At 38.1% G+C, this 23,591-nt stretch overlaps 1 protein-coding gene across 6 annotated transcripts in view; it reads left to right on the top strand.

Moving 5' to 3' along the window:
- Positions 1-17,226, top strand: part of CDK13 (cyclin dependent kinase 13) — a 46,737-nt gene extending 29,511 nt beyond the window's left edge. The window contains exons 8-14 of one of the 6 annotated variants that reach the window (XM_079301913.1): positions 1,771-1,872; positions 1,990-2,067; positions 4,107-4,223; positions 5,156-5,287; positions 7,344-7,495; positions 10,634-11,011; positions 12,098-17,226. In XM_079301913.1, coding sequence (XP_079158039.1) covers positions 1,771-1,872; positions 1,990-2,067; positions 4,107-4,223; positions 5,156-5,287; positions 7,344-7,495; positions 10,634-11,011; positions 12,098-12,954 — 1,816 coding nt within the window. In that variant the 3' untranslated portion in view covers positions 12,955-17,226. Of the gene's footprint in view, positions 1-1,770; positions 1,873-1,989; positions 2,068-4,106; positions 4,224-5,155; positions 5,288-7,343; positions 7,550-10,453; positions 11,012-12,097 lie in introns of all 6 variants that reach the window. The other 5 variants (XM_079301912.1, XM_079301909.1, XM_079301911.1 and 2 more) reach the window with 5 other exon arrangements.
- The last annotated feature ends 6,365 nt before the right edge of the window (positions 17,227-23,591 follow it).

Genomic DNA, 23,591 nt, shown 5'->3' with positions numbered 1-23,591 from the left:
TAAAAAGATGTTATCCCACCTTCTTGTTTTTATGTCTATCAAACTGGCCTAATGGTTTTTCCCATCTGGTTTGCTATGTTTTACTTGGGTTTTTTTAAGTTTGTTTTTAAATTAATTAAAATTTTGTTTGTAGAACTCACTGTTTGTTAAGGATTAAAGGTTCAGTGTCCTTAAAATGGCAATAACAGCCCATTTTACTGTACATGAAACAGCAACATTATTATGCCATTATGCATACATGAAACCTAGATTAAGATTTAATTAAGCTAACTAATAGAATTGCCATTTGAACATGGGAGGATAATTAGAATCTCAGTAGATTTTTGGCAGTTCTTTTGTCATTCATTTTCCTTCTGACCTGCAGTAACAGATGTAATTAATGTATATCAAGAAGTGTATAATAGCTGCTGGTTTTAATTTGTGTACTTTGCATTTGATTTACTGTTGTTTAGAATTTAATACTGTTTGAAAGGGTACAGAACTTAATAGGGGTATAATGGGGAGGAAATAAAAATTTAACTTTAAGTAAATTCTGATTGGTTGTTGTAGTTCTCCTCTAAATGTTATTCTGGTAGATTTATCGTGTTTGGAGTAGGAGACAGATTGCATGACAAGACAACTATTCAAATAAAAGCCACCATATACTAATACATATGAGTAATGTATCTGTAGAGATAGTCCTTACCATGTAAACATGGAATGTTTGCTTCAGAGATAAATATGATGAATTATAGGATTGTTTCCAAAAACATGCTGCTTTTTAAAAAGGAATTGGAGTTATGTGCATTAATGGAAGAAGGACTCAGATGATTTTACAGAAATTGTATCTGTACTACTGAGATTGCTATAAGAGCATTCATTCTGTGGTTTTTCATAGTTAATGTTACTCTTTCTGTTTGGAGTTACAGTGAAAAACTGAAAGATCTGAAAGAATTCTGGAATCATTTTTTAAGCACCCTGGTTGAAACAATACCAAAATTGAACATCTCTTTTCTGCTTTCCATTCTGAACTGTTGATGCTGTAGTTCAGCTTGTGCACCAAAAAAAAAAACCCACCTGTGTCTGTAGACAAGTAGAAATCTTTGCTTTAGTGGGAGGATGGAAAGGATTATTCACAGTGACCAAAATTTATGGTTAGAGCTGTGGAAAATTAAAAATGTTGTGAAATATAGGAAAATACTAGAAGCATTCCGGGCTTTGGACTTGAAATTGGTGAATGATGTAGTTCCAGACAAAGGTTTTTATCTCTTTTTCTCATACTTAAGGAGAGAAAAGTCACATTTTTTCTTTTTTTTTTTAAAGTGGTTATAGAGGTCCTGTATTCAGTAGGGTATCACATTTTTTCTTCTTTTTAAAGTGCTTGAAGGGGTCCTGTAGTCAGTAGGGTGATAGCGAATAGTTGCATGGGAGTTCTTGATTTTATCTAAGCAGATCCTGCTCCTGAAATGACTAGCAATGTAATAAATATACAGTATTGCTTTCTGAACAATAACAGAGATACAGAATTCTCAAAGCATCAAAGTGGCTGTGTGATTATTATTTATATCTTCAATCTGACTTTTTGCAGCTTTCATCAGGCAATTGTGTTTGATTTTGTGCAGTTACAACTTTGCAGGACTAAAATTAAAAGAGTGGAAGTTTGTACTGTTCTGAAGCAGCATCACAGAACTAAAGTCCTTAAGGAATCATTTTTTCAGAAGTGTGGTTGTAAATGACAATCCTCTGTAAAATGACAAAATGACAATCCTCTCTTTTTCCTTCTTCCAACAGCCGACCATATACCAACAAAGTCATTACATTATGGTATCGGCCTCCTGAACTTCTCCTTGGGGAAGAAAGATACACACCAGCTATCGATGTCTGGAGCTGTGGGTAAGAGTTTGGGTAGAGGCATAGCAAGGATAAAAACCAGCCAAAAATAAATCTTAAACTTTCTATCAATCTGTAGTGAAAGCCATAATGATGGAATTTTGCAAAACTATTTTACAGCTGTATCCTGGGTGAACTTTTTACAAAAAAGCCTATATTTCAAGCAAATCAAGAACTTGCTCAACTGGAACTCATAAGGTAATTAGCAAACACTGCTATGTAAGTAGGTGCCTCATAAAATGACAAGTTTCTTTCTTAGTGTTAAAATCTGAGATAATTCATTGCAAATACTTGCAAGTGCTCAGTTACTGCCCTGAGATGTTAGAGGTTTTGAGGGATATGTAACACAAGTGACTTTGGCACAGACACGAAGGGTTTTTTTGAGTGTTCTGTGTTCCTAACAATGTACAGTTGATGAGTAAGATGGATTTTTGTAGAGTAGCTGGAGTTGCCTATTACTGAAATTGTAAAGAGAGAGTAATCAAAATGTCTGTAATTTTTAAGATGGTGTTGCAATTTGCTTGCAGCAAATCAAAATGAGAACATGGACAATAATAAGGACAAGTGGGATTTGGGAGGAACAGGTATTTAGCATGCTGCTAGCCATGAATTCTTGTTTCAAGCTACCATGTGCACACCTGGGCTTTATTACTTTGGCAGGAATATTTCTGTTCCCTTACAAACTGCCAGACATTTGGTGGAGATAAAAATGCTGTTTCTTTCCTTGTTCTCAATAAACCATAGAATGATAAATATTTAATTCAATGGAACCAGAGCATCTTTTTCTTTCCCTTTATTCAGCAAGCAAAATTTGCTCTTGATTCTGATACCATAATTGACATTGTAAATGAGGTCAAATTAACTTAATAGAAAATACTATAAAGTGACATATTGAGATGTTTTTCTAAATAGATTGAATACTAGCATGTTTCTGTGTAATGTGTTATTAGATGGCATGAAAAAATGGTGGATTTAGGAGGTGCAAAGCAGATCAGTGGTCATTTTTGGTGTAAGAAGAATTAAACACAAGAGTTTGGGAATTCTTGTTTTTGAGCACTAGATGGCATTGAAGCCCATCAGAATGAGTAATTCAAAGTTTTTCTTTCTTTGTGTTTTGTCTCTGGTACAAAAATATAAAACTTTGTGATGTACTTCTGCTGGAAGCTTCTGTTTGTAGCGCATTTCTCATGTTCACTAATGCTATGCATTTTTTGTTGTTTGAACATAATATATCAGTTTTATCAACGTCTCTGTTATGATCATGTTGCAGTCAACAGTCCTACATTTACCTTTTCAAACTTTGTCAAAGAAAGAGCTAAAGTATATTCTGACAGTAGGAGATTTACTAGTTTTGTTCTCCCTTCTGAAATTTACGTACCCCAACCAGTGTGAAGTCAGATTGGTTTGCGTAGCACCTGGGGCATAATGAATAGATAATTGGATCTTTTACATTAACCATTTACATCTTACAAAAAGGAAGGCTGAACTAGGGAAATGTATTTGCAAAATGTCCTTTTATGACTGCCTGCATCAGAATTTGAAACCTTGCATATATGGAAATACTTTATGAGTTCTTCCACTCAGAAGTGAATTGTTGATCAACTTCTGCTTAGCCATCCTTGGTTGGAAAAAAGGATGGGGATGAAACGTGAGGCATAAGAGTATGGGCAGCCCCATTTGTGGAGGTAGATGAGGCTTGAGACATAAAACTCATAACTAAAGTAAAAAATGCAGAAATTTTCTAGTGGTGTCTGCCTTTAGGACGTACTGAGTTGTTTGGCTTTTTATTCCCTTGTGTCTTCAGCATTAAATAAATTCTCAGTGAAAACTGCTTTTTCAGCTCTTAGGTGTATCTTTCTTCAGTGACGTTGGGAGCTAAGGACATGAAAATTACTCTAAATGTGGGCTATCCAGTTCTTCTAGTCAGATACCTGGACTACTCTTCAGATGTAGTTGGTTAAGTTTTACAAAACATTTGTGTAGAGGATGAGTGGGCTGGACTGAGGCAGAAACAGTAAGTTTAGTTTGTGTGGGGTAATTACCATTTGTAGACAATTCATCATTTATTTAATGGTGTTGGTCATTTGACAGTGGAGAAATTTTAGCTAAAAATAACCTGAACATGAAAATTGAATTTTTTTTTTTTGTTTTCACTGTATTTGCAAGAATAAAAATGACAACTGTGCTCTCTTGTGGTTTTGGATCTCATACCCTTTTTTCCCTTCTTTTTGGTGCAGCCGAATTTGCGGAAGTCCTTGTCCAGCAGTGTGGCCTGACGTTATAAAATTAGCTTATTTCAACACAATGAAACCAAAGAAGCAGTATCGTCGAAAACTGAGAGAAGAGTTTTCTTTGTAAGGATGAAGAATTAGTTTAGTCAACTGTAATAGCATAAAGTTTTCCCGGAGACTTTATGAACTTCAGTATTTTCCAGAGAATGAGCATAGATCAAGTGTAAAGAAAAATCGCTTTAGGTTCTTGTCCTTCCCATGATACCCACAGAGCTTGTATTAACCCTTATTTAATAGGACCATCAAGAAGAGGAAAGGCCTTAAAATTTCAGCCACCTGTTATCTTTCACCTAAGGAAACATTTGTTTGGTACACCTGCTTGTTGCCCTGTCCAAAAAACAGCTCAGAGTACCCAATTGGTTTTTGTTGGTAAAACTGGCTACAGCTAAATTTGTAGTCTGGTTAACATTGTAGTCTTTTGGGTCATAAACTCATTCAACACAGAGGAGTTACCTGAACCATATGTTCTGAAGTACTACCACTGGACTAGTTTTGTGCATATATCACAAGTGAAAGGTATGGAAAACAGGTGTAAGCTTATTTTAAAGGGGCTGTTTCCCTCCTTCAGGTACAGTGGGTTTCAGGAGAAATGCATCATCCTGTTCATACTGATGAGGCTAGTATCTTTGAAGCAATAGAGTTGTCTGTGGATCAATCAAAACTCCAACTCGCTGGTAGTAAATTCCAAAATACAGAGTAACAATATAGTCTTGGCTTTAAAATGCGGGTGTGGTTTTTTGCAAGAATAAGGTTTCAAGCAATGAAGCAACACAAGGTGAAGAAAGCTTGTGTTTTGTAACAGCACAGGTAGTAAAAGGAGAAGTCTATTTCTGCCCCGTACTATCAGCCTCAAATTGTGGGTGTTTTTTGTTAGTGTATAAGTTAACTGAGGATTAATGATCATCTTGGAAGGGATGTATTTATTAAAATCTTGCACAGATGTGTGTGATGCAAAATAAAGATGTGATGCTTTCCTCTGTTTTGCACTTTTGTAGCATCCCACCAGCTGCATTGGATTTATTTGATTATATGCTTGCCCTGGATCCCAGCAAGCGCTGCACAGCTGAACAAGCTCTTCAGTGTGAGTTTCTGCGAGATGTGGAACCATCTAAAATGCCTCCTCCAGAGTAAGTAATTTCCACTGGTAATGCTACTGACCTCTAGGAAGTGGGAACATGCACTGATTTCAATAAATTCATTGTGGTTCTGTAAAGGAGATGGTGGCAGAAATGTTGATGTACACAGTTGTTGAAAGGTGATTCTGCAGTAAAATGCTCGTGTAACTAAATGACTCTGTAAAAGTGATAACAGAGTTGGTTTGTCATTCCTTGAGTTAGTTGAGTTACTACCTTTAAAGAAAATACTCTTCTATTAATGTTTCTAATATTTATAAAGCATAATTTCCCTTATATCTTGGTTTGTCAGTGTCTGCTTTTCCCAGGGGTTTTGAGGTCCTCCATGAATCTGAATTGCTTTATTTGATTATAGAATGGCACTGGGTATAGAGTGCTGCACAAGTACCTGAGAGTTAAAGTAAAACAGATGAGAGCCTTGGTTTTACAGGCAGGAAAAGTGAAATTGGGCAGGATTGTTCTTGTCAGTTTCTCTAGAGGAAATGTATTGCAATGTCCTGTAGATTTTTTCAGTGACTTTGCAGTCATTTCAGTCTGTGCAATCACATTGGAGCATGTCCTGAGGACAACAATGAAAAGGTACTAGAGAATCTGCAGGTGTCATTCTTTCTTCAATATAGCTGTCAGAACATAAAATCTATGATATTGTTTTAGTAAACTGAACTTTCAAGGCAAGCTTCTTTCCATCTAAGGATTTTTTTATCTAAGGATTTTATTAAAATTCTAGAGTTACCTGTTACATACACAAAGTTGTTATACAGAATCACAGAATGAGTGAGGTGGACAAGGACCACAGTGGGTCATCTGGTCCAGCCTCTGTGCTCAAGCAGGGTCATCCCAGAGCATGTGGCACAGGATTGTATCCAGATGGTTTTTGAGTATCTCCAGTGAGGAAGTCTCCACAACCTCTCTAGGCAAACATTACTCATGTTCCTGAAACATGAGCTGAAAAAGTTTCATTGCCTGAATATGCCTATCTCACTGTGTGAAAATCAGAAATCAACAATCTCAAGCTGTTGACTGAAGTTTCAGAACCACTTGTACAGCATGTTGCTTATGTGAATTTTAAAGTAAGTAAATGGGAAGATCATCTTTTCTTCAGGGATGTGGTAATGCATCCATTCTAGAAGCTGATATATGGAAATTCAAAACAAACTAGTCACTGATGTCATTTTAAAAATTAGGGAGAACCACACACTTCTGGCACAGCACAGGAATGTGTCAACTGTTCTCTTGAGAGACTAAAGTTCTGTTTTGGGGAAGGAGCAGCTGTTTATCCAAAGAAAGTGACATGCTGATTGGAAGGACCATGGCATACTTCCCACAATGAGTTCTTGCTTCCAGTTGTTTTTCAGAAAATACTTGGCAGGTGGAGGGAGAGAATAAAGCAAACGGTTGTTGTAATTGCCTTTCCAGTGTCTCTTGTCATTTATCAGCTAATTTTTCCATGTTCCTGGGTGACAAAACTGACAGTTTTGTAATAGGAAAACATAAGCCACTATTTTTACTGCCCATCTCAGTATTTCTGTGGGTCTTTGTTTTTCTCAGGAAATCAGAGTTGAGATGTGTGCAGGGAATTGTAATGGAAGGACAGAACTGGTGGCAGATAAGTTTCTTAGGAAAATTTTGCCTCTGCATTCATATATCTTAAAGGATATCCCCTTATTCTTCCTGGTATCCCAGCTTTGCTAGTGTCAAGTGATATTTATTCAAGCAACTTATTTCTGCAAATTTTTCCTTTTTTTCTCCCTTACTTTCTTGGTTGCCTGAGCTGTACATTATAGATACTAGATAGCCATGTCTGTTACTGTGCACAAACATGTGACCTAATGACTCAGCAGTACCTTTATAAGCAGATAGAAGGACCCTGAAAAAAATATTTTATATTGATAACTTAGTTGTCTGGTAGTTTGCAATGTATTTCCAAGTTCCAGTAGGTTAATCTTTCAAAAGTTACATTATGTATAATTTAAGTGTTTTTACCTGTATGATTAAAAAAATAAATTTAAAAATAGGGATAAAACTGATTATTTCCAATCATTCTTTACAGCCTTCCTTTGTGGCAGGATTGCCATGAGCTGTGGAGTAAGAAGCGCAGAAGACAGAAGCAGATGGGCATGACTGATGACTCTACAGCAGCTAAAGTCCCCAGGAAGGATCTCTCTCTAGGCATGGATGAGAGCAGAACCAACACCCCACAAGGCATGCAAACTTCTTCCCAACTCAAAACTCAGGGCAGCTCTAGTGTAGCACTTGGTCAGTAATATTTTCAGTTCTTACAATTACCTACTGCTTGGATTGCACCTCTAGAAATTTTAGCTGTTATTTGCAGAGTATTGGCATCTCCTGGATTCTTGAGGGAGGAACAGTATTGTAAGTTTAATCTTTGTAAGAAAGATTTGCCTTTACTTTTGGAAACACAAGTGTCCCTTTTCAATTTTACCTAACTTATCAGCCTGGTCAGAGCAACTAACTTGCTTGCTCTGTATTTTCAGAGGATTTTTAGCTCTTGTTCATCTATAATTCTTCAGTAATTCTACAAGCCAGTGGCTGTTCAAAGTTTCTCGCAACCTCCATAGATTGGATAAGCTTTATTGATATTCATCAGCTAGTCAGAAGGCAGAGTTTAAAACAACTGTCATTTCAAATGGAGCAGATTCCATCTGCATGTTATGTTAGTCTTCAGCTTTCCAGGTTGCTGGGGCTAAATCCAGTTGTAAAAAAAAAAACAAAAACAAACACCAAAACCACCCCCTCTCTGGGGGGTATAACATGAAGTATCTACCTCTGTGTTGCACTGCCAGTAATTCTGAAACTTAACCAAAGAATCTTGCTTGAGTTTTACAAATATAACAGAAAACGTAATGGTTCTGGTATGGAGACCATTTGAGATTCTTAGCAGTAAAATGATAGTTCTTACAAAATATGTAGAAATATAAGAGTAACAACACCAAATGGATACCTGTAAGTTAAATGTAAGGCCATTTTTGATTGTGTGAAGTAACGATAAATCCTATGACACTGATAAAGCAGTTTATCTAAGAAACACAGTTTATGCATTCATAGCAGCTGACAGATCTAATATACTAACCATCTTGAATCAAACCATAACAGTAAAGCAGAGCTTCAAATATTCTGTGCAAAGATACACTGGATATAGTTATTTTGATCGTATTTTATTGCAACATATTGCCTCTTGCTCCATTCATCAGGTTTCTCACTGTGCAAACCAGCTGTGAGATTCTGCTAATCCGTATGTTTAGGCTAAAGTTTCAGCAGCATTTTCAAGAATGACTTTCTGTAACTTTTTCTCCCATCAGTAAAACTCTATTAGGAATTTAAAGAGTCCAAACGATAGCTGTTAACTTCTTTGTGCTTTTATAACATAACAGCCTGATGAGAGACTGCTCATTAGTTAGTTAGTCATTAATACTGACTATGCAAAAAAACCTAAGCTAATAGAGAAGGAATCAGGTAGACCTATATTGCTGTTTACCCATATGTACACAGAAAAATATGTCTAGATAGAAAATAAGACAATTTAATTTTCAGTGGAGCATAGAGGTGTTTCTTGTATTAAATAAAATACTTCTGGAAGCTGTAATGCACCTTAGATAATATTATTAATAAGACCCATTATGCAACTCCATGACCAAATGCATGCTTTAGCCAAAACTCTGGCATTTATTTCTAAGCATTCCAAAAGGAGAGGTTAAAAAGACATTGTCTCAATTGCTAATGTTCTGATTTATGAATGAGACCCCTGGTTATTGCATTTTGCAATTTAACAGGAGCTATTCAGAGCTCAGTAATTTTGCTATGACAGATTTCCCAGAATACAGTTTTCTGTTAGAATGAACTTAAAGCTAACCAAAGATGAATGAATAGGTTTCCCTGTTTGGCATTTTTCTGATGAATTTTCTCAGACTGAGAGTCTAAGAGAAGTTTTAATGTTGAGAATACCATCCTCAAATGTGACAAAATCTTCCATTAATTACATTTAAGTGAGAGTCAGCAGTACAAGGCATAAGAGATTGTGATATTTTTTTTTTTTTGTATTGCTAAGTAGAAGGTGGATTATATTCATATAGATGCATAAAAATTTTTAAGTCCCTGGATCCTGCTTAAGTAGATTCCAAGTTCTTGTATCCTGGTGCACATCCACAAGTAGAGTTGTGGGTTGTGGGTTTTGCTGCACTTTCCAGATGTGCTGCTTTTAAATTTTGCATGGCAAATACTTAATATTTTTGTGTGTCATGCATGGCTTCTAATCTGCTACAAATTAATATATTGGTAAGATAGCACAGTGGCAAGGATAGAAAAGGACTGAACATGTTTGTGCTGACCTGGGTTAAGAAAAATTCAGAGCTTGACCTGCTCACACACTCATTTTCTAATGTTCAGCAGCTTTCTTCTCTAAGTCATTTGCTCATAAGGCACGTGCAATCCATGCTGCTTCACTTCTTTCAAAATAAATCACCACAATGGGTGTTTGAAGCTAAGAATCTACTTTGATATTCAAACTTCCTTATTCATATTCCCCTGCATCATCATAATCTGCTCTTGTTTGTGCCAAACTCCATTTAATTGAATTAACTGCATATTATCACATATTTCCTGCTACTGAGTGATTGACTTCTTGTCCCTCAAAGTCAGCACTTCCTTTTGCATTTATACTGTGATCTCCTAGGCCACCTAGAGCCAGGTCACTTGGGCAGGTGTTAAAACCCAGATGCTGAATTAGAATGGGCTGGAATATGACTGGAAATGGATTTTGCAGATGGCTGCTTTTTAACAAAGGGTTGTGATATGTCAAAGATAGGAAATTTTATGGGGGTTGGAAGTCTTACAGCTGCCTAAAGCAGGTGGCCTTAAGCCCCAACTTAGTTATATTGTGGAAAATTGAGCTCTAGCTTGGTGTTTTTCCATTTGTCCAAGTGTGTGTGTGCACCTCATGGAAGTCACTTTGGTTATATTGGATCTTACTGTTCCATTTCCTATAGATACTCCCCAAAGACAGTTAATATGTGAAAGCATTCCATTTCTGCGTTGTTCAAACCCATGCTTTGCCAGTCGTGTAAGCCATGCTAGATTAGTCTTTTGAGTTTCTGAAATATGCCAGTTCTAAATAATACTTAAAAACACCTTTTTTGTCTTTAGCAAAAACAAGCACTGGACAGCAGTTAAACCAGAATGAAGTGGCAATCCTGCTAAACCTGCTGCAGTCTAAAACAAGTGTTAGTTTGGCACAGTTTGCCCAAGTATTGAATATTAAGGTAAACCCAGAGACTCAGCAGCAACTAAATAAAATAAATCTTCCTGCTGGAATTTTGTCAGCAGGTGAAAAACAGTCAGAACAGCAGCAGCAGCCGCCGCCTCCGCCACCACCTCCAGAGCAGGAGCCTCTAAAACAGCCGATGGTGACGCAGCCCCCTGTGCCACCTGCTCAGCTGGGTCAGCCGAAAGTTGAGACTGATGCTGCCCAGGCAGCTGTGCAGAGTGCATTTGCTGTTCTGTTGTCTCAGTTAATAAAGGCTCAGCAAACAAAACAAAAAGATTTTGTGTTGGAGGAGAAGGAAAACGGATCAGGAAATGAAATGTCATTACAACTCAGGCAGCCTCCAGAGCCCGCCACTCCTGTGTCTGTCAGCCGGGACGACGTGGAATCTCCGGCACCTGGCTACCCACACGTGATCAAGTCATTATACATGTCTGCAGGTACTGAATGCCTTTGTTGCTAACCAGCAAATACCTGGAGCACTGGAGATGTAATATTTTGGGAGTAGAGAATTAACATGTTTGCCACATGAATCTGTGTGAGTATAGGAGATTAAATCGGTCACATTTTAAATGTGGATCAGAGAATTTGCCTCTTAGTCTAATAAGTGCCATGCAGACAGAGCAAAAAATGATAACCAACCTAAGAGGTACACAAGGATTGGTGATGAAACATTGATCATTATTCTGGGGAGGTGGGGGATTGGGGTTTTCTTAGTGGTGAAGACTCTTTTCTAGCAGATGTAATTTGCCAGTTTTGACTGTGTGTTTAGGTAAAGCTTATTTTGGTGAGACCAAATACTTTGCTTTGGATTTTAATGCTGACTGGAGCAGTTCCTTAGTGTCCAATTCAGTGGTTACCTGTAACTGTCATACACACAAGGCTAAAGGTTTCCACTGAGATATAGGAGTACCTTCCATAGTCTCCCCACAGTTTCATCTTTTCATCTGTTTATTTTTTTTGGGTTACAAATTCAATTTATTATGGTGGTTTATGTATTGTTTTGTGTTTGCAGCTGTTGAAACAAATATTCTGAAGTGCTTTGGGGCTGTTCTTGGAGGGTTTTGGGGGTTTTTTTGAGAGGTGTGCTTTTTTGTTCATATTTATTTTAAACCTTGAGTGTTGCTGTTCTTTGATAGGGTGGTCTTTTGTCCCATAAGACTTCTGTCCTTATCTGTGAATCTTTCTTGATCCTTCTTTGAATTTTTAGTGTTTACATTGCTTGAGTTTTGTTCTGGTTGTTTGGTTTTGCTGGGTTTTTTTTAAAGGAGCTTGTACTGTTTTTCTTTAACTGATTGACTGGTAATCTTACTTTAAGGAGTAACCTGCATCATGCTCCTGAGGCAAATGAGCTGTTGCCAAATTTTGTCCAAAATAATTGATATAATTACTGGCAAATTTAACTAATAAATTAATGAGAATCAAAGTTAACAAACGTCTGTGTTTTTCCAGGAAGGAGTCCTTTTCTTTCTAGTCCTGTTATTTGTATACTTTTATTCCAGAGCTTTTCTTTTTCACCTTCTTAGGTCAAGAGGATTTGGTTAGGCAGTCTGAGATGAGGCTTCTGAACCGAACACCCGAGCAGGAGCGCCCTCGGATCTTGCCTCCGGACCAGCGCCCCCCCGAGCCACCGGAGCCTCCGCCGCTCACGGATGAAGACCTTGATTATCGGACAGAGAATCAGCATTTGCCTATAAGTAACTCTTCAGGAACAGATCCTCACGCGGGAGTGAAAGCAGCTCTTCTGCAGCTGCTGGCTCAGCATCAAGCTCAGGCAACAACAGAGGAGCCAGTACCAACGAGTGTGGATTATCAGGCTAGAGACTCCTATGTAACGGGCCCAGACTACAAGGATAACTTTGGATCATCGTCCTTCTCGTCTGCCTGTTACAGCACTAGCGATGGAATAGGAAGCGGATCATCAGGAGTATTAGAAAGGAGGAGTTTCCTTGGAAACTCAGATATTCAGTCTTTGGATAACTACAGTACTGCTTCATCTCACTCTGGTGCTGCCCCTCCTCCATCAGCCTTTCCAGAATCCTTTCCCAGTTCAGTAACTGGTTACGGAGACATTTACCTCAATGCTGGCCCCATGCTGTTCAGTGGAGATAAAGACCATAGGTTTGAATACAGCCATGGCCCAATCCCGGTTTTGGGGAGCAGCAGTGATGCTTCCACAGGGCCAGAGAGTGCGCATTCTTTACCCTCAAAGATGCACAACTATAGCTATGGAAGTAATTTACAGGAAAATCCCACTGGCATCAGCCACATGCATGGACAGACTTGGACATCTCCTGCCCAAGGACCTGGCTATTCCCAAGGATACAGGGGACACATTAGCACATCTGCAGTGAGAGGGCGAGGCAGAGGATTACCATATTGAGTATCTGTTTTTCCTCAGGCACATCATTTCTATCTGGAAAAACTTCTCCCCCCAACCCCAGCTGCAATTTAAAGCAGCAATTCAACAGACTTGAATAATGTTAATTCAACAGCTTTATTTTTATGTGGAAAAGGGTCTTGCATACAGTAGGAAAAATTAAAAAATGCTTACAACTCATGCTGTCTAAAAACTAGATGACTTGATTGTACATGTTCACAAACTCTAGTTCTGACTTTTATTTTGTATTTTGGCAGTTTTAAGTGGATGCTAAATTTAGGGACATCAGCTTTTTATGGCACTCTTTCAGATCTTCTGAACTATGCACATTTGTGCTTTTTTTGTAAGTTTGGACCAACTTTTATGTAAAAAAAAAAAAAAAGAAATTTTACAACAATCAAAGCAGGGCACTGATTTATTTGGTATTTTTCTTTTTACAGAACTACCTTTAGTCAAAGGTCACTGTCAGTCTGCACTGCTTTCAGTGTTATTGTGGAAGGTGTACTACGTGCTCATTTCAGATAATAAAACACAACCTTTCTCTTGATGCAAAATTTTATAAATATTTGGTCAACGTTATGGTTTTTTTTTCTTTTAAGAAAAAAAAGAATGGGTGTTCTGGTAAAATGTTCTCTCCATCTCCCACGCTTGTTTATATAAAAACTGTTTTACTTGAATGGTAAGTGCCTTAACATGTAAGCTTAAGGTCTGCAAAAACTTGGAAGTACTTCATAGGTTGATATGAACATAATGCCTAAACCTAGGTAATTAACAAGAGAATTCAGATAATAATAAGAAACTCAAACAGGTCATAATCTTGTGGTGTTTACTTCACATGGGCCAGTTACTTAGAGACCTGATCTTACCTAGATAAAATTGTAATTTCCAAATTGAACTTCATGAGAAACGTTGAAAGTGAGAAGAATGAAGAGTGTAGTTTTTCCTCAGCTCCCTGTTGGAGTTGTAGTAAGTGTTTTAGTTCCTCTGCCAAATAAACTATACTTTGTATGTCCTTACGAAGTGATGAAATAGTTTTTTTTCCTCTTAAATGTCAACAGCAGTAATTTCTTTACTTTGTGTGAAAAGCTGACACTGTTTGTCTTTTTACCCCAAGTACTGCATTGTAGGAAGTAACCAAAGGAAAAAAAAAAACAGTATTTAAAGCAATGGCAAAATGTTTGACACTAGTTGTAATTCGCTGTAAACTTGTGATTGTGCCAATTATTTGATTTTATATCTGCTATTCCACAGAACATTTTAATATTGGAATTGAGTGTCTCGGAACAACTAAAACTATTATAGTTAGAACTTTTACCCAGAGCCACTCCTCATACTAATTACAACTTTCAGCATGTTTTTTTTGTTTTTGTTTCCTCTGACAAGTGGTCTCTCTCCTGCAGAGAGGAGGTATGGTTATATTTTGCCTGTACGTAAAAGGATGTCTTGAAGCCCATATTGGAAACAATTTTCCAACTGATTATACAGTTGACAAATCGGTACCTTATGTAACTGAGTGTTTAAATACTACTTTTTAAAAAGTAAAATTTCTACTTCCACTATTACAAATGTCTTGTCAATGACTTTTTGGATTTTCAGAATAGAAGCCAAGCTGTTGGTGTTTTGTTTTAGTTGAAAATCCTTTAATTGAAAATTGAAAATGGTTCATATGTGGCTGATTTCCACACTGTAGAGCATGGAGAAACTCCCTTTGCTAACTGTGTAGTGTTTGAGGATCTGGCAGATGAGGAATGAAGAGAGTCCTGCTGCTAATGCTGTCTCCAAGTCTGGCCGTTGCCTTTGATAGACACAGTAGAAAATCCTGCTGTCTGAAAATAGAAGTGGCCAGGTCAGAAACAAATACAACCTGAACAGCCTGTGCTTAAGAAAGGCAAAAGCTTCACGTGAATGACAGTGCACTGGGCCATTTTTTCCTTGAGTAAGGACATCCCCATAGCATTTTTTGCTAGTAAAATTTTAAATACAAAAATCATTAGTGTCATTTAGATATGGACAGTGTCAGGTAAGGCTCTTTGTTTACTAATCTTTAAAAAACCCAGACCCACAAATACACACAGATTGCTGCTGCTTTTTTTTTTTTTTTTTTGTTTGTTTTGTTTTGTTTTTGTTTTTGTTTTTTCTAGAATCAAGCAAAAAAGCTTATATGCACTTACTTTCACTAAAGATGTGCAGTCTGGGGTTACTCACCTGCACTTGAAGTGTAACTGCAGGCAATAGTTGGCTAAAAACACAGGTAAGTTCAAATGCAAAGTATTTCTCAGAAATAAATTAATTGACTTCCAATACAGAAATACAAGGAAGAAGTGTCTCCTACCCTTCCCTTTTGGACATAAATTTTCAAGTCATTTAGTTAGCTTTATTCAATGCAGAGAAGTCAGTCCCCTCTGCATCTGTAAATTAGTGTGCAGTTTCCTCACGGGCTGGCAGTACTCTCAGTCATTGTTCTACCAAAATGGATTTCAGTCTTTGGCCATGAAAAAACCCCAGGCCCAGCACAAATAATCCTGACTCTGAGGAGAGAGGAGGTGCAATGAACAGTTGACTTCCAGATGAATCAGAAACAAAACTCTGGCATGCTGTAGCACATGAATACTGTACAATGACTTTTCCCCAGCATAAGGATTACTAGCCTGTGACTTTGAATACTGTATTTGCCTGGGACAACAGCGTTGGGATAATTTGGAGAGAAAGTAATGTATGTCCATATGTGATAACTCTGCCTTCTCTGCAACCCAGGGAATCTTCTTGGCTCTTTTGCCGATACCTTTCTGGGCTGGTGGAGGCTGAGTGCAGGTGAAGAGCTCCGCCCTTTAGGGTGTGGCAGGAGGACTGGTGCCTGCTGCCACTCTCCCCTGGCCTGGAATTGTATCTGGGCAGGTTAGCAGCCAGGAAACAGCCCGGATCTAAGGACAGTAGTTCCACATTTATTTGTATTGGACCTGTGTATTACCTGTCAGCATTTCTTTTCAACTAAATCACATGATGAGGTGCTTATGGCAGCATTGTACCCTTATGTGTGAACTCCACTCAGCAGAGTCTGTAATAGTTTGGCATTTTACATCATGTGGCTCTTGCATTTTTGATGCAGTAGTAGACATTCTGAAAATAGCGTTATTTTTCTGTGGAGCCGTGGCTTTTATTACTTTCTCCCTTATTCCTTTGGATTTATGTTTTCTGTGCTGCAATTCCAAAGTGAGCTACAGAGATGTGGATACTACATCAAAAAGTAAGTGTTGTGTGTTTGTATTTCTAAATAAACATACTGAAATACTGTAATAATGGACTATCAAATAACAAGTACTTCATTATTTATATTAAGTGGTCCTTAGCCATACCAAGAGGAAGAAAGCGAGCATGACTGGACTGCTTATGACCGTGACTTCAAACAGTTAGACCATTATTACAATGCTTAAATTCAGCCAAAGGAAAAGGAAACTGCTTTTATGGATCACTAGTTGTCATTATCCTGAACAGAATGAGCAGTGCTAGGGAAGATATATAAAAATACATGTATCCTTAAATGTTAATGTCATTTTTTGGAAAAATAATTTTTTAATGGCAAACTTCTGTATTTTCTTATGTTTCCATAAAATGTGGTCTCTCTTGTCTCCATCCCGTAGTAGTGTCAGGTGCTTTCTAGAAGCAGAGGCATTAAATGCCATGTTGTAAGTTCTTACGGTTTTGAGCACTCTTCTCCTTTTGCTTTCAGTTTTGGTGAAGTTTACAGTTGAATGAGTTTAATTGATAATTGTGTGGTAAAATCTGAAGTATTGAAGTAACACAGGATACCTCTTGTCTGCAGGCAAATTAGCTCTTGGACCATGAATTCTGTTTCTGAGAGAGAAAAATGTCAGATGTACTACTTGCATTCTTCTTTTCATTAATAAAACATGCAAGTGTTTTACATACAACATTTCTCCAGTCTGTTCTGTTACAGTGTTTTTTACATGAGGAAATTTTGGCTATTACCCTTCTTGAGAGTTTTGGGATGTTCTGTATTTGCAGAAGTGTGTAATGAAATTAGGAATCACCAGAAAATTTATTTGAATTCTATATTTAAAAATAAAATTACCTTGGGTTGACTTAAAATGAAATTGACTTGCTTATCAGGGTGAAGAAACTATTGCAGGAGTTATTTCGAGACAACTTAATTTAAAATAAATTGTTATGCTTCAGCTTGCTTACTCTTTGTTATTTTAAGCCATTTGTATATAAAATGTATTGTGCGGCCTGTAAATAAAATACGTGAAAATTGAAGTCTTTCCTTGTTTTCCCTCTCTGGTTGTCAAATAGCATTTCAAAAGAACATTGGTTAAACAGAATGTTTTCAGTGTATTGAAATTCTGCAAGTTCTTAATGAAACCCATTTGCTGCTCCAGTCTTGTTTCAAAGGAGCCCCGCAGCGTCTGGCAGTGGGAGCCTTTGCTGGCAGTGTGGATGATGTGGAAGCCAAGGTGCAGCAGAGCATCCCTCCGAGCGCTGGTGCTGCCCCGAGAGCAGGAGTGCTGGGACCTGGCTGAGGGACAGGGGCTTTGCCAGTGCTGAGAAGCTGCTGCATGCTGGGCCATGGACAAAACACGGCATCTTTTCTTTGCAGTGTCCAAGCAGAGGTGCAGCTAATATTCTCCACTGTCTCTTTAAAGAGGATAGTGGGTGTTGGAAGCATGGGAAATCAAAGAGCCAGGTATTTTCAGTCTGAGAAGACAATGAATTGAGCCTTGCTTAAGCAACTGTGCTTTGAATGCCTGAGGCTTTTCTTGCCTTTTTCCTACTGTATTAGTTAATCTAATGAAACCTTTTGAATCTTTCAATAAATGCTATACCTCCATCCAAAAATCTGGCACTTGCTGTTATCTTCAGTTCTCTTAAACTTGAGGTTGGGCAGTGCTGCTTCATCACTTGTCATAGATAAAGTCAATAGATGGGCAGTGAAAATGCCATTGGAAGTCACAGGGGCCAGCAGCAGTTACATAGGTGTCATCTCATGTTGGCTGACTAGATGTGTAGCTGCAGCCCAAAACATCTCACTCTGGAAACAATATTTTGGTGACAGCTACAATTAAAGCCTGACCTTCAGTTCTGGTGACAAGCTCAGCCTGTATTTCACAGGGTGTTGACTTGCACTTAGCAGATCTGGCAGTTGTGTGTAACCAATTCTAGTTGCTCAGTTTTTCTCATGAAAGCTGCTATTGCAACTTGTAACAAAGTTGTGACAAAGTTGGCTCTGGTTTATGTTGGAGCATGAACCTGAAATGGTTTGAGAATGGTGCAGCATCCCTTTCATTGAGCTCTTGCTGCCATAGGGGTAGCCAGCTGTGCAATAAGGTACCAGTAATAATTCCAGTGGGATCTGCATTGCAGTTGATATCCTCAGCTGCAAGTAAAATAGCATCAAGTGAAAGAGGAGATACACGAGTAACTGCAGAACAGCCTGAACCAACACAGAGCAAGGAATGGCTCTATGAAATTGGTGGCAAGAGAGGAAACCAGTCCTCTTGTCAAAGCTGTGAATTATTGCCTGCTAGCTTTAAAGAACAATGCAGCTTTGCAGAAATTTCTTTTAAATTACCTGAACCGGGATTAGGTTGCTTCTATTTTTAAGGAATGCCTATAAAACCTGACAGGCCATCTGGATGAACGGGATTAGAGCTACCAAACTCCCCCACCATACGGAAAAGAATGAATGTTAGAACACTTTGCAGTTGCAGTAAACATGGGCAAAGAGAACTTCATTGACAAATAAGGGTAACTTGCTTTTTCCCAGTCGATCGTGCTCACCTTGATGGAGCTTGAGGGTTTTGCTTTTAAAGTTGTTTACTTGTTACGGCTGCTTATTTTGTTGGTTTTTTTTTGTTTTGTTTTTTTTTTTTTTTTTTAATTGCCTATGGAGAGAAGGCACAGTCAAAGGAACTTTGAGCCTTATGGTAATGTTGAGCAGCCCTCGCCAATAGGCAATACTTGGATCACATCACACAGCATGGCTTCAATTCCTCTTCAGCAGTTCCTCTGGGGGCACTTTGGATGTACTATTGATATGGCAAATCTCTTAACATGGTGAATGTACCTTTAATAGGACTTTTTGCAAAGAGTCTCTGCAGTTGTTTCTTTTTCAAATTAGGAAATACAGTGTAGAGGAAACATAGCTGGTTAGAAAGGGGAATACTTGAGTGTTACAGAAACCAGCCTTGTACTCGCAGATCTGACAGCTGTGTGCTGCCCTCAAGGTAACTTGGGGGAGTAAGTGGTTAGTATTTGATTTGTGCAGATGTCTCTCTGCTGTACTCCCTCCTGTGTGCTAGGCTGTGGTATTAGTTGCTAGAGGACAGAGCTGGAAGCAAGTGTTTAATGTGCAGCAACCTCTAACACAGGTGCCTTTTTTTTTTTTTTTTCCTTTCCTCCTGCAAGTTCTTTCCAGACCTGTTTTGCAGATGTGTCAAGCATGTCAGCAGGTTCCATCACAGGGAGCAGCACACTCTCTTCGGCCTTTCAGGGATCTTGCTTGTGCTCAGGTGGCAGGAAGGGCTGATGTCTGCTTGCCCTGCCTTTGGGAGCCTCTCTGATCATCAGTGCCCTAAGAGCTGCCAGTGCCGCTTTCTCTCCTTGCTCTATCACCCTGAGAAAGCAATGGGCTGCAGAGAGAACTGAACAAAAGCCTGACTTTAGGAGGTGATTTTCCCTGAGCAAGGAGCAAAGAAGAGATCATTTTTTTATTTTCATTCTCCTTCAGGAATGGTTTCAAAGCAAGACCTGGTTTGGTGGTGGGGTTTTTTTGGTTAGTTGGTTTTGGTTTTTTTTAATTTTCTGTTTTTCTTTACTGGTATTGCCATTCAGAGAGTATTTGGATGTTAGAAACCACCTGCAAATCAATGTAGGATTGAGAAACTGAGACTTCTGCTTTGGGGCTAACCCAGTAGCAAAAATACATGGAAGTTACAGAAGAGGAGCAGGCTATTCCCTGCCTTCCTGCACTAGAGTTAAAATTAAAACACATCCCCACACTGGAAAACAAAAGATGGTATGCACAGTGGACAAAGACAGCAGCCAAAGTTATCCATATGCAGTTCTGTAGCCCTTCTGCCCCAGAAATACTCTTGAAAACTCGTGTCATCCCTGGGCTGGAATCCTTGCCATCAGGACGGGGAAGGCAGTGAACCTTCTGACTGCACAGGCACTTTCCTGCTTTCTTTGCAGAACCAAGATTAATTATGACCATTTTGAAATCCCATTTTTTCTAAAAGTTGTTCGTGAGGAGGAGAGCGTAGGGAATGGACTAATAACTAAAGATGACATGGGAAATGAACAGGAATCTATTAATGCTGTATATAAGAAGTGGAGTAGTAAGTAATAGTTCAAAACGTATCTGCAGATGGTTTGGCAATTCCACATCAGGAAAGTATTACTCTAAACCTGGCAGATTTTACAAGCTATAAACATTTTTCTCCCCAGACTGCTTCTTGTTATGGATTACAGATCCTGCTGTGAGACTTCCAAGCAAACACATACGTTTATGCAAGACAGTGAAACAAGACATGCAGGTAGTAGTAATAATTTTTATTTGCAAACTACTTGCCATGCCAATGTTACCTTTTGGGAATAATGACAAAACAGCCAACAAATTTAAGGGAACTTTTCAGGCCCGTTCTATCAGAAATTCAACCCCATTCCAGCTTCTACCATCACGTGAACTGCAGGTGACCTTCTCTTTCAACTGATCTCCTGGGAAGCTCCTGTTCAATTTGGGTATGTCTTGCTAGTCTCAACTGTTAGAATGCAAATTGTTTCTTCATATCCATGGAAACATTCTGCATGCTTTATTTAAGTGACTGTCGTTTGTTGCTACCTTTCAGCCTCTTCCACTGCTTTGGGTTTTTTTGGGTTTTTTTTTTCCATTTCTCAGTCCTGCATTAAGGTTTCAGCATTATGGAGCTTTTGTATTGTCGAAACTATAACACAATGCCCTTCATTATGGGAAGCTGTAAATCAAAGCATTGAGTAAGTATTTCCATCAAGTTGTAAAAATACCAGATTGTTTGAGATGCAATCCCAATATGAGGCTTCTTCCTGTCTTGGCTAAAGTATGTTTCTGTCTACATATTTAATCCTATGACGTGTTTGTGGTGGCAAGAGCAGAAAGGGGAGTAAGAAGCATCCAACAGAATACATATGGTCACTGCAGTCCATATAAAACAAGGAAGCTGGTATTTTAAATTTACGTGAAATCATCAATTTCCTCTACAGAACTGGAAAGAAAAATGCTATGAGAATGAGAGGGATCAGTTATATTGACTAAATAAATAAAAAAAAAAGTTTGCAACCTTTTCCTGACAACATAAGAGGCTACAGTCAGGAAAAAGTCAGGATTTCATATGCAGAACAGAAAGAACATCAAATATACATGCTTCACTGATACTCAATTTGAGGGAAACTATTTCTTGTGTTTTATGTGTGATGGATAGTTAAAGCAACTCCTGCTATAGGAGATGGTGATAACTGACCAAGTGTCTACACAATGCAGAGATGACAGTTGGACAAGACGAAATCAACATGAAAAATGCACAAGCACTTGCTTTGCTGTGCAGAGTGTTTAATAGGACATGGGCTCCACCCTTTCCAAGAAAGCCCCATTTGGTTGTGTAATGCCTTGACGAGTCAGGTAACTCTTCTGAAGGATTTCACAGGACAGAAGAGAGAACACATCCACAGCAGCATTATTAAATCCATCAGCACATAAACAGCCCCAACAAATGGGATTAGGCTTCTTATTGGTAGGATGTTCCAAAGTGCACCAAGGACGCTGGCAGCTCCTAATGTTCTTCAGCATAATTCTAAAACTGTTCCTAAATGGGAAGGCAAAAGCTGCCTTAAGTTGTCATTAAGCACTCTGTAGGTAGTCATAAAAACAAGGTTTGTAACACTTGTGTTATAGATCCTGTGTTTTGCAAAACATCACCTACATCATGTGAAGTATTACATATTGCTGGAATATAAATTCAGCATTTGCACAGCTTGATCACTACTAGGAATGCATTAACATTTTTAGGCTTGTTTTTATGTAGCTTTTAAAAATAAAATGTAGGAAAAGACTTCTAGTTATGCTGACAGTTCTATGCTTTAGAAAGTGATTCTGTCACTTAAAGCTCCTGTCCAAAAAGAGTACCCAACCAAAAAATCCTTCAGGACCTGAAACCTCAAATCTGGAAATCAATTTGTGGATTATTTTTCTGTTTTGAAGCACGGAAAGTTTATTACAGTAAGTTCTATAATACTGTCACAATTGGCTTTCTGACTCATCATTCTGACAAGCTGAACCACAGGAAATTGAGAGAGCAGGTGGTGCTGCACCAGATTAGGCATCAATGAGTTATGAAGATATTATTCATTTAAAAAAAAGAAAAAAAAGACAGTTTTGGTCCATGATATTTGCTTGAGAATCTTCCACTGGAAGGTGCTATGCTTCTGATTACAGCATAAAACATTTCCATATGCAGTGAAATTCAATAAAGTAAATATTCCTTTTCTAAGGAGATTGTGACCTCTACTGCTATGGTGTTGTGAATAAAAACTTAAAACTATTATCTTAGGTTGAAATTGTTCCTGCCATCATTGCAGATTTTAGTTCAGACTGAGGATGAAAACCAGAACCCCTGTTCACTTCAGCAGGGATTTCCATTTAATTCTCCAGTGTCAGAATTTCCCTTTTAAAACAGAATGTTGGGATTTTTAATAAAACCGCCTTCCATTTTAAAAAATTGTGTATAATTTGGCATACATATTTTGGCCGCATGAGACTCTCTCATGGAGAGCTGTGAAACACACAGATATGTAGATTATGAAAGATAATTCTCCTCTATTCAAAGTTTTTGAATGCTTATTCTTTTCATAAGAGCAATGTTTCTGAGTCTATTTGTATTCTCTGCAGTAGATTTGAAAGGTGCTTGAGGAATTCAAGGAGTTCTTCTATGAGGTCTACCAGAATTTGGAATATTTATGAACAGTTACAGCAGAAATGATCACAGAAATAAACAGCTACCATTATCATTAGCATGTGTTGGAAAGCATGGCTGACTTTCTGCTGGCATGCCTCCTCCCAGGAAGGCAATGCATTTGAAACTTGATGCGAAAATGTTATTGATTAGGGAATGCAATAGGGAGCAGAAAACACCAGGTTCTCTTCTGCCACTAAACAATAATAAGTCTTAAGCAAGACATCTCCTCTTGGTATTCATTCATTTTCCCATATGCAAAATGATGGACTAATAATGTTATCCCCTCTAAAGATTGAAGTTATGCTTAAAGAAATACAATTAATGTATTGGTTGGTTGGTTTAGCTTTATATTAAAAGCAATGCTTACATCTGTAAGGTGAATTTCTGTTTAGCAGGATATAGGGATCAAACTCTTTCTACAAACAGAGAGGCAAAGTAATTAAAAGATGAGCCCTTATTTCTAAATCAGATATAATGAGGTTGTTTGTACCTCCAAACAGAAGCACAAGAGATGGAGACACTTCCACTAAAATACCAGACCTTGCCTAGAAAACTTTTTTTTTAGATAGCAACCCTAGTTTCATGGTCTTCTTACCATAAGCTTACTGTACTTCACAATTTCCTTTGCACACTTTA

The sequence above is a fragment of the Erithacus rubecula genome (assembly GCF_903797595.1).
Source record: "Erithacus rubecula genome assembly, chromosome: 3".
Lineage (NCBI taxonomy): Eukaryota > Metazoa > Chordata > Aves > Passeriformes > Muscicapidae > Erithacus > Erithacus rubecula.
This window is presented reverse-complemented; position numbering and strand designations above follow the sequence as displayed.